This window comes from Xenopus laevis, chromosome 6S, assembly GCF_017654675.1.
Source record: "Xenopus laevis strain J_2021 chromosome 6S, Xenopus_laevis_v10.1, whole genome shotgun sequence".
Taxonomy (NCBI): Eukaryota; Metazoa; Chordata; class Amphibia; order Anura; family Pipidae; genus Xenopus; species Xenopus laevis.
This window is the reverse complement of record NC_054382.1, coordinates 55,770,207-55,781,324: the sequence shown is the minus strand read 5'-3', so window position 1 is coordinate 55,781,324 and position 11,118 is coordinate 55,770,207. Positions and strand designations below refer to the sequence as shown.

The 11,118-nt window shown below is 43.3% G+C and overlaps 1 protein-coding gene across 3 annotated transcripts; it reads right to left on the bottom strand.

Moving 5' to 3' along the window:
- Positions 1-2,772: 2,772 nt before the first annotated feature.
- LOC121395068 lies at positions 2,773-8,685 on the bottom strand. Of its 3 annotated transcripts, XM_041567606.1 has the most exons (4): positions 8,129-8,675; positions 7,240-7,523; positions 3,913-3,916; positions 2,773-3,314 (listed from the first exon to the last, which is right to left on the bottom strand). In XM_041567606.1, exons 1-4 carry the CDS (start codon positions 8,476-8,478, stop codon positions 3,149-3,151), a joined length of 804 nt encoding a protein of 267 aa, XP_041423540.1. In that variant the 5' UTR covers positions 8,479-8,675; the 3' UTR covers positions 2,773-3,148. The 3 variants fall into 3 exon arrangements, with proteins under 3 accessions (XP_041423540.1, XP_041423541.1, XP_041423539.1); XM_041567607.1 differs by lacking the exon at positions 3,913-3,916 and having other exon boundaries at positions 3,180-3,314; positions 8,129-8,677; XM_041567605.1 differs by lacking the exon at positions 2,773-3,314 and having other exon boundaries at positions 3,351-3,916; positions 8,129-8,685.
- Positions 8,686-11,118: the final 2,433 nt, after the last annotated feature.

Here is an 11,118-nt window from a genome sequence, read left to right as displayed (position 1 = left end):
GTTTTTTTCCTAGCTGCTTCCAAGAAAGCTCTATTTAATTATTGGTTACAAAAAGAACCCCCTCGTTAGCAGATGCTATTTCTTTTATGAACCAGCTTAGTTGGCAAAAAGCCTTTTTATCCAAAACCAAAGGGAATACTTCCATAGACTCTTATAAACTGATTTGGTCTCCTTTTCTTGAAGCTTGTAACTCTAGTTCAGGTGAACAAATAGGACGGTTTCTTCATTTGTAAGATACGCTTTTAGACATTCCAGTCAATGAATGGACATTTTTCTTTCTTTCTTTCAATATGTTTACTTCCAATGGCTTAGTTAATTTTAGTTATTTTCAGTTTGTTGTTGTCAGTCTCTTTAAATGGTATTTAGTTTAATCATTATTTGCCATTATATCGATTACAACATGTCTTTCTTCATCTGCATAATTTTTGCTGTCATACTGTTATTACTTGTTTAACATGAAAATCAAATAAAATATTTTGAAACATACAATTTCTGCTAATACCTTTCAAAATTCAAAATTCTACTAACAGGTCATTAACAAAAAAATCAGTGTTTCACAGTTGATTTACATGTATCAAAAATTACCTATATAAATTACAGTAGGGGTAAGACAGGAAGAAAGAAAGAAAAGAATGGGTAAAATTGGGCATTTTTTTACATTCAGTAACAGTTTCAATATGAATGTATATAATTGTAGTCTATTAATTACATAATAAAAGTGATACTGAGGGTAGTTAAGGAAATGCGTTTAAAGGGGTGGTTCACCTTTGATATAACTTTTATTATGTTATAGAATGGACAATTCTAAGCAACTTTTCAATAGCCTTCACTATTTATTTTTATAGTTTTTAAATTATTTGCCTTTTTCTTCTGACTGTTTCCAGTTTTCAAATGGAGGTCACTGACCCCGTCTAAAGAAAAAATGTTCTATAACAATACAAATGTATAGTTATTGCTACTTTTTATTACTCATCTTTCTATTCAGGTCTCTCCTATTCATATTCCAGTCTCTTATTCAAATCAGTGAATAGTTACTAGGGTAATTTAGACCCTAGCAACCAGATTGCTGAAATTGCAAACTCAAAAACCACAAATAATAGAAAATGAAAACCAATTGCAAATTGTCTCAGAATACCACTCTCTACATCATACTAAAAGTTAGCTCAAAGGTGAACAATCCCTTTAAGTTATATAGTAGATAATGCACCCCCTACTGTAATTTATGTAGATATTAGAAGTCACAGAGGAGTTACAGTCTGGCCCATAGGGAATTAGCTGGTCTGTAGATTATATAGTGGATAATGTATCCCCTACTGTAATTTATAAAGATATTATTAGTCACCGAGGAGTTATGTGAAAAGCATGTGGCCGCACGACTGCTTTTATACAGGTCACATAACGCCATGGTGACTAATAATATCTTCATAAATTACAGTCAGGGGTACATTATCTACTATATAATGTACCCCCTACTGTACAGGTCACATAACTCCAAGTAGAGGTTACAGTATGCATTATAATCTACAGTTTTTATGTCTAGTGTTTTACAGTGTCTGTGTGTGCAGAGTTTTACTGGCATTGCTTATGTGCTACAACATTACACTTTTAAGGCTGATGAATTTTTTCCTTGTAGTTAATTTTTTGGGGATAAGTAACTGTTTTTGAATTCAATCAGCTATTTTCATTTTGCCTTGTCGTCTGCATTGAGTTTCGTCATCAGTTGCAAAATAAAAGAAAGCTATGGGGGGAAGGTGAATAAAGGAAGGTAACAGAATCCAGGAACAGAGTGATGAATGAAGGCGGAGCGAAACCAGAGATTGACTGTGTGAGGGGTGAGGGAGACTGGAATGGCAGTTATGGAGGGAGGAGCTAAAGGAGCGGATATGAAGGAGCAGGAAGTGAAAGGTAAAATGGTGGATGGAAGGGGAGTTAGGGTGAGACAGAGAGGCACTATGCGAAGGGGAGGGAGTACAGAACGCATATTAGGACATTGTCAGGGGAAATCCATCTCCTGTATGCGATCTACTATGCTAGAGGAATGCAACGTAGCCTGCTTTTCCACTCACCCCTCCTCAAAGCAGACGTCACACCTCACTCCTCCCTTCTCAGCTGTCAGGTCCTGCTCCTCACTTCTCCCTCCTCAGCCATCCGACCTGGGTCCTCGCTCCTCACTCCTCCCTCCTCAGCCATGCTTCCTGGGTCCTCATTCCTCCCTCCTCAGCCAACCGACCTGGGTCCTCGTTCCTCACTCCTCCCTCCTCAGTCATCCATCCTGGGTCCTAGCTTCTCCTTTCTCAGCTGTAGCTCGAATTTGACTGCTGCAATTAAAAAACCTAAAACGCCTATTGGCTAAAACAAATGGCAAGAACAAGTAACTATAATCAGGGCGCAGGGATGAATATGCGCACCCTGAGGAGTGAGGAGCAAGAGATGACAACCAAGGAGGGAGAAGCTAGGACCCAGGACGGATGGCTGAGGAGTGAGGAACGAGGACCCAGGACTCATGGCTGATGAGAGAATAGTGAGAAGCGTGGACCCGTGGCTGAGGAGGGAGGAGTGAGGAGCAAGAGTTGACGGCTGAGGAGGGAGGAGCGAGGTGTGACATCAGCCTCAGAGGATGGGTGAGTAAAAAAGCATGCCATGTCGTATTCCTCCTGTTTACAACAGCGTATGCAGGACAACAGATTACCCTGACAATGTCCTAATAGGCCAAGGATCCCCCTATCCCCTGGGGCATCTCTCATCCCCCTCAAGAATGACACAGAGACTTAATTGGTGCAAAATATGTGTGGAAGTCACTTTCTTTATTTATTACTTTTTGCTAAAAAGGACTAGGTACCCCCTGACCCCCAGCTGCGGCTCCTATCACCAACCTGGGCATTGTGCCCACACCGTAATAGACAACCACAGGGAGCAGGGATCATGGGGCCAAGCGCCCTCTGTGACCAATCAGTCGCCCATCCTCCTGCTCCCAACCGTGTGCATAACTGGCGCTAACCCCAGCCCCTTGCATGACTCAGACAAGACCGTGCAGTCAAAGTCTGCTCCACACTAGTGACTCTCCAAAGGGTAGGCCTGCACTGTAACCGTCTTTTCTCCTGGAGCCGCACTGCCGCTGACCCCCACACATTTGTAGCCGCAGCTGATTTCAGGGAGTACCTTTGACTTCACATATAATAATGCCCCAGAGGAAGGCGAAAAAACCCTTCGGTGTGTTTTTCCAATTAGCACCGCAGGGGAAAATTCCTTCCTTCCTGACCCCATCTAGGCGATCGGTCCGAAGACCCTGGAGCACCTTCTTAGCCTCCATCCACCTACAGGGTGGGAGGGTGGGAAACAAAAACAAAAATTAGTCTGCTGCTCCTGGCTTGGTTTCCTCCTTAAGCATCTGTCCCTTCTCTGCACCAGCCCCCTTTACCTCCCCCAGCCCGCCCCCTTTTTTCCCGCCCGCCACTTCTTATGTTGTCGTGCCTTATGATACCTTTCCCAAAGGAACACATGAATTTATGCATGGCCCGGTTCACTTTCTTTCTAGCTTTCTCCACGCCTTTGGGTGAATTTGCCCCCCTCCAATTGCTCCTCTGTATAATGTCTGACCAAGCTAACCCCCCGACCTTCCTGTTTTCCAGCATCTCCGCCAAGTCGGCCCTCATGTTCTCTATGAGTGCTGGAGTCTTTTTTGACGTGAGATCGTTTCCCCCTGTATGAATTATAACTAAATGCACGAAATTAACTCGATGGAGCGCGTTATAGAACCTACCTTTTAGTTGCTCCCATCTCATACCTCTCCAACCCTGCCATGCCAACTTCATGTGTTCCTTTGGTAACCCCAGCTGTTGCCCTGCTGCATGCTTTTTTGGCCCAAAAATAAATGAGTGCCCTATGACCAATATGTTGACAGCAGATCCACACCTTGCTGCGAAGTAAATACATATGCAGGGTTAGCTTCCTTTTCTCATTTTTTCCACGGGCCGTATATACTTCCTATATGCCTCTGATTTCCATCTCCCCATCTTTTTTATCTTCTCTATACACTCTCCCCTCATTGCTGCCTCTGTTGCTGCACCTATTCTGAAAGAATGTGAACTAAATTTCTTTGGGTCCCAACCATTGACTATTACTGCCTTCTTCAGCACCTGGCTAAACTGGAAAGCAGAAAGGGGGGATGAGTCTTTGTGCAGTAGTAGCAGCTGCCCACCCCCTGGCCGGACTGTCCTATAATTCACCAGTGCCTTGACCGTACATGTTATTTTACCTGTGGCCTCTATACCTATCCACCTCCCTTTCCCTTCCTGATCAGTCTTAGATCTACTAACATAGACCAATGCTTTCCCCTCTTGTATAACTACGTGCTTGTCCATTAAACCTTTCCCTGCTGCCTTTTTTGATGGGGGGACCAATTCACTTAACCGCAACACCCCCCCAAATGCTAATGTGAATGCCGCCCTGAACAGCATATATTCAAATTGATCAAAACAGACCTTTTTTAATGCCCTTATGACCAGAGTCAGCCTGCTTTCCACTATTGGTTCTCTCTCATCTACTCTAGGGCCCTCCGCTCTTGCCCATCCTTTTATAACTTTCCTAATTACTGGGCTGCGTACTATCTCAGGTCTACCTTCTGCCACTGAAAAATGGGAAATCGCCGCTAGCGTGGCGCTGGCGCCTGCTTTTGATTTTCCCTCCCTATACATTAACGCCAGAAATGACAACAAATCCTTAGTGCTGCCCTCCCTCTTACCGCTTTCGCAGAATAGTTGCCATCTTTTCCATGCCTTTTTGTATGTGGCAAGAGTTCTCTCGGATACAGATTTCCCGTACAGCTCTTCTAAGAGAGGTTCACCAACTGCCATAAATTATCAGGGCAATTATGAGGTGTTTTTGCTGCGTTGGGTGCCAACTTAAAGAAAAGATCCCATTTTTCCCTTGACAATGCGTCTGCCAATGTGTTTTCTACACCTGGGATGTGCTGCGCTCTAAATGAGATGTTAAATCTCATGCAAATTAAAACTAAGTGTCTCAATAGATTGATTACTGGGGCTGAATCCGATGATAAATTATTAACTGCACACACCACCCCCATATTGTCTGATATGAACCGAATTGCTTTATCCCTAAAATCCCCTGCCCATAGCTCCAGTGCTACTACTATTGGGAATAACTCTAGCAAAGTCAAATTCTTAGTTAAACCCAACTCCCGCCATGCTTGCGGCCACCTGCCAGCACACCACTTTCCTGCAAAGTAAGCTCCATAACCAATGCTACCCGACGCATCTGTTAACAATTCCAATTCTCTGTTATTCTTTGTCTCAGATAACCATAACCTTATTCCGTTAAATTCTGTCAAAAAACTATCCCAAACACCCAAATCTGCTCTTAACTCCTTAGTTATCCTTATTTTGTGAAATGGTTTTTTAACCCCTGTCGTAGTCTTTTCCAACCTTCTCTTAAATATCCGACCCATTGGAATTATTCTACATGCAAAGTTCAGCAGCCCCAAAGTCTGTTGCATTTCTCTCAACGTTACTTTTTTAGTCCCCATTAAATTATGTATTGCCTGCTTGCTTTTTTCTACTTTATCCCTTGGCAACCTGCACCTCCTGGCTTTTGTATCTATCTCAATTCCCAAAAAGGTCAACTTTGTAGTTGGCTGCACTGTCTTTTCCTCCGCAACTGGGACACCTAACTCTTTTAGCATCTGTAAAAATATTATCAAGGTTTCCTGGCACTTCCCTGTTTGTTTGGGCCCTATCATTAAAAAATCATCTAGGTAGTGGGCTATGGCCGCATTCCCCGACCTTTGGCATATAAGCCAATGCAAAAATGTGCTAAACATCTCAAAATATGAACATGAAATTGCACATCCCATAGGTAAGCATAAATCCACAAAAAATGCTCCCTGAAAATAACACCCGGTCAACTTAAAACTCTCTGGGTGTAAAGGTAAAAGCCTAAATGCAGACTCTATGTCCACCTTTGCTAACAATGCCCTGTCCCCTTGTCCCTTTACGATTTCTAAAGCTTCGTCGAAAGACTGGTACTGCACCTTGCACTGTTCTTTATCTAGTGCATCATTCACTGATGCCCCTACTGGATATGAAAGGTGCTGTATCATCCTGAATTTACCCTGCTCTTTTTTGGGCACTACGCCCAGTGGAGATACCACCAGGCCCTCTATGGGGAGGACTTCAAATGGCCCTGCCATCCTACCTGTTTTTACTTCTTTTTCAATTTTTTGTTTTAAAACATCCTCATGCTGGCCAGCTGATTTTAAATTTTTATAGATTTTACTAGGGGGGGGGGGTGTTTGCGATACTGGAATCTTAAAACCATCCAAAAAACCCTTTGCTAAAAATACTGCTGCCTCTTTATCTGGGTAACCAACTAATGACTCAATTAACTTGCCCATCTGCACTGGCGTTGCCGCTCTTTTGTTGAGCGCCTCGAAAGGGCTGCCTGTTTGCTTGGGTCTCCCTTTTCCTGTTACATTCACTTACAATATGAGAAGATCCACATGCAGAGCATGCATGCCTGAATTTGCATGCATACCCTCTATTACATCTCCTCTCGTTGTATGCGAAACACACGTTCCTTGGTTTGACCGTATAGCTCCCTTTGTTCACATTATTGCTTGTACTACTCTCTTTAGACACCAATCTTGTCCATAAATCTATGTCCTTCTGTCCAAAAGATAACATTTTACTATTTACAATCTTTTTCCTGAAAGCCTGGTCATAATCATACCATGAAGTACAGTACCCTTGTAAAACAGATATGTGTCAATTATTGTATCAATGTACTTTATGATATTCAAACTCTGCTCAGGCTTTTTAACTAGATATACGCTTGAAAAAAACAAAAAACCTTTCAACCAATCAAATATCGATTTTCGCCTTCTCTCTTTTTCCTCCTGTTTCACCCCTTCTTCCTTTTCTTGAACTGCTTCCCTATTTAAACTGTAAATATCCACAAATTTACCCTCCTCTATAGACTTTCTCGCTTTCTTAGGTAAATGTGCTGCTGTCTCTGTAAGCGCGCATGCATATGTATCCCCAGCCCCAGCTAGGACCATTACCGGAGTGGTTTCTTTTGAATTTTTCTCTATACCCCCACTTTTCTCTTTGCCTTTCAGATACCTCTTAAGTATGGCTACCATTTTTCCCCCTTCTGACTCACTATCTGAATCCTCTGAATCAGAATCCAAATCAATTGGTATGTCATGTTGCACATTCAACTCACCCATAGGTGCCTCCTTTGTAGCGGTTGCCACGATTGGTCTCTGTGTGCTTGTATCCTCTTTCTGCTTTTCCTGCACCCTTGTATTTGTTGGATAGGCTTCTTTTTCCCTCCTTGTTGATGGGCCAGCCTCCTCCTCTTGTCTTTGTGTTCTTTCTTTCCTCCACTGCAACCAGCTCTCCTCTTCCTCCCTGTTTCTAAACTGGAGACTCGGCACCCGATAACCATCCCAATATGGAAACTCCTGTCCCACTGCCCATCCAGGTATCCTCTGGTTATACCATTGCCTAAGTGCAGGAAAAAACTCATAATTATTGTCATAACCTCCATACTCAGTATTACAACCATCCCCCTCCCACATGGCATTAGAACCGTTTCCGTTCCACTGTTGGCAGCCTCTGTGCCCCCATCCCCTCTGGGGGTTCCGATGCTCAAAAACAGGTCTGTTGTTTCCCCTAAATCTGAAACTCCCCCCTCCCTGGTCGCTGGGGCTTGGAATGTTCAGCTCCCCGTGCATGGCCATGTTCTGATCCTCTGTGTCCCTCCTCCTCAGGGTTGGGGGCAGCTTCCCTCCCCCAATCCTCTTCCCCTGGAAGCTCCTCTTCGCTTGCTCTGCCACCCTGCAGGGAATAGGGGTCGTTGGTGCTGGATCTGCCCCTTAAACCTGGGCCTGAGGGTAACTGTGGGGCCCTATTGACTATGCCCATCTTGGCCCCCCCCCATCCCCTTGGTGGTGGCTGGTGCCTTATTGCTGGCGGAGTGTAATACATTGGTGGCCGTGGGGGACTCGTTGGTGGCATAGTGGGGGGCATTGGTGGCCGTGGGAAAAACATTGGTGGCAGTGGGGACCCCCTCCGAGCCCCCCACCCGCCTCCCCCTTGAACCTCCAAACCTCTTCCTTGGATGCTCCTTGTTGTGCTGCTCCTCGATCCTCTGTGCGCCTCCAAACTTCTTCCTTTTCCGCACCACCGGTTCAGTGCTGTTCGTCGACCCAGAAGTGACGTCATCTTGATCTGGTTCTCGTTCTCGCGATGCTTCCTCCTCTTCGCCGACGACGCCGTCTCTTCTGCCGCATCCACCGCTCGCTGACCGACTCCTGACCTGCATGGAACAACTTACCCTCTTCTTGGGCCTAGCGATGTCCCCTGCCGAGCCTTCTGTCTCTTCCCGGAACCTCCTGGGCATCATGGCTCTCCTCTTCGTCGCTCCGATTTTCACCCCTTGGGCCGCATTCACCTCCATCTCAGCGATGACCGGATCTCTTCCAGCAGATATCCTGATGAGTTCTTGCCGCACAGCTCTTAGAGATCTACCTGAAACAAAAACAAAAATTAGTCTGCTGCTCCTGGCTTGGTTTCCTCCTTAAGCATCTGTCCCTTCTCTGCACCAGCCCCCTTTACCTCCCCCAGCCCGCCCCCTTTTTTCCCGCCACCAGGTATCTCTCCCTTTGTTCCCTTTGTATGTTCCCTCCAGGGGGAGGGAAGGGGGGCTGGGGTGGCAGACAGCCCCAGCTACGTGACAAACTACCTAAAGCCCTGGGGGAAGGGGTCCCTTGCCTAAGTCCCACTCTCCCCTATACAGGTTTCGTTCCCTCAATGCGTTCCATAAGGGAGACCAAACAGGCATCATGCGACGGGAGCCAGACGGAGCAGAGGGGAGAGGCTAGGTAGAGGGGGATCTGACACTGATTTAAACAAACCATAGCTGTGAGACAGGAGAAGCGTCCCGTGTTAAGAAAGAGCTGACCCATGGAATTAGACAGAAGCGGAACGCAGTGGAGGAAGAGAGCAGCAGCGGCAAGTGATCTCTCTATCTTATAAACGGCACGTTCCTACGTCAGTAAGCGTCGTTTATAAGGATAGAATTTACAGTTTGGTCCTATAGGAAAATGATCAAACTGTTGATTAAAATAAATAAAGTACCCCTTGTTGTAAAATATGAGGATATTAGAAGTAACCTTGGAGTTCCATGACCTGTATAAAAGCACTTCAGCTTCGTTCTTATATATGGTCATGGAACTCCTCAGTGACTTATAATGTCCTTATATTTTACAATAGGGGGTACTTTATTCACTATATAAACAGCGCGCTCTTACGTCAGAGACATAAAGTATTGAGACAGCAGTTATCACTGCCGCACTCTCCTGCCTGTCCGTCTGACATCTGACTTCCTTCCTTCTCACTCGCTCCTCCTTTTCTAGTCTTCAGGGGGAATGTAATAAAAGTCGGTAACGGAAAAATATTTGCAATGCAAAAAGTTATGCATCTGTGCAAACTAATTTGACTTTAAGAGAATTTAATATAGCTTTGTGAACCAGAACAGTGGAAGAAGGTTTGCAAATGTTATAGTTGGCACCAGTGCAATGTAATAAAACTTCTTGCTGAAAAAGTTAAGTTTGCTCCAAAAGATTACAATACCTTCAAGCACTTTTTAAAGGTGGGCAATGCGCAATTGAAATTCCCAATGCCCAATTAAAATTCCCAATGTAATAGTTTAAGGAAGAGTATTACATTGTGAAATTAGACTTTTTATTCTTATTTGTGCTAATTGTTTTGCTCTTTGCGACTTCTATTACATTCCCCCATTGGTGTCTTTCCTTCCCGCACAGTTTTCCTTTTCTCTCTCAACATGTGCCGCTTGTTACTTCAGTATCTCTCTCCCTCTTCTGTTCCGCCCACTATCTCCAGTCTTTCTCCGTCTGCATCCCTCTTCTGCTCCCCCTTCATCTCCGGTTAAACTCCCTCTGCCTATTGAAAGTCACCTATATGGTCACATAACTCCTCGGTGACTTCTAATAGACATTTTGATGACTTCTCACCTAATGAACCTTAGTTATCCACTTTGAATATCTTACTGTGCTTATAGTATACTGCATAAAGAATTCCTATGTACTAACTACAGATTTTTTTTACGCCTGGACTCATGGGTATCTAGGAAAAGGAGTTCGGAGACCTATTCCGTCCTGTGCTGTAAAGGTCATCAGGGACAAATTCCCAGATCCTGAGGAATTATATATGGGATTCCGACAACATCAGGATTACCCTGCTGAATATATGGCCCTTGATTAAATATTTTGAAATCAATTGTGTTTTGCAACCTTCTATTACTTGTTTAATAGTTATATTACAATATTAAACATAACATACATATGTATGTCATTTATTAATTTATATTTCAGCCTTAACCATCCACAATAGAGCCGACCTGTCACGCACCATTTTTTTATTCATTAAAACTCACTGTACTTACTTTTAAAAAATACACATTTCATAAAATATGAACTTCAATACCAAAATAATAGAAGTATTCGTTTATTTTTAACATTAACACCAAAACTACATCTGTAACAATAAAATAAAAAAAGCCAGCATCTTGGTCCGGTTCATCAACAAAGGGGTAAAAAGTAAAGAACATCATGATATTATGTCCACCTTTAAGTTAACTTTAGAATGTTAAAGGATGGTCAATTGTAAGAAACTTTCCAATTGGTTTTCATTATTTATTTGTTCTAGTTATTTAATGAATTAATTCTGACTCATTCCAGCATTCAAATGGGGGTTACTGTTATTTCTACTTCTTATTACTCTTCCTCCTATTCAGACCCTCTCCTATTCGTATTCCAGTCTCTCATTCATGGTTGCTAGGGTAATTTGGAACCTAGCAACCAGATTGTTGAAAGGGCCAGTAACATAAAAAAAAATTTAAAATTCATTTTTACTTAACGAAAAAAAAAACCCACCAAGGCAATTTTAACTTTAAATGGGCAAAGTCTTTATTAAGAAATTACTTACTGATTCTCTTTCAACATTTTTATTGAGTTTTCCAAAAAACAAGCAAGATTTACTTATCACAGCACAAGTTGAGTGTGATTAAGCTATTTAA

What these genes read in the sequence shown, in the direction of transcription:
- LOC121395068 (XM_041567605.1), bottom strand. Translation starts at nt 8,478, where the DNA reads ATGGAGGTGAATGCGGCCCAAGGGGTGAAAATCGGAGCGACGAAGAGG. An exon ending in AAGGAGCATCCAAGGAAGAG is followed by an intron (nt 7,524 to 8,128) that starts GTTTGGAGGTTC and finishes TCCTGCACTTAG; the next exon opens with GCAATGGTATAACCAGAGGA. An exon ending in TACAAAGGAGGCACCTATGG is followed by an intron (nt 3,917 to 7,239) that starts GTGAGTTGAATG and finishes TTTACTTCGCAG; the next exon opens with CAAGGTGTGGATCTGCTGTC.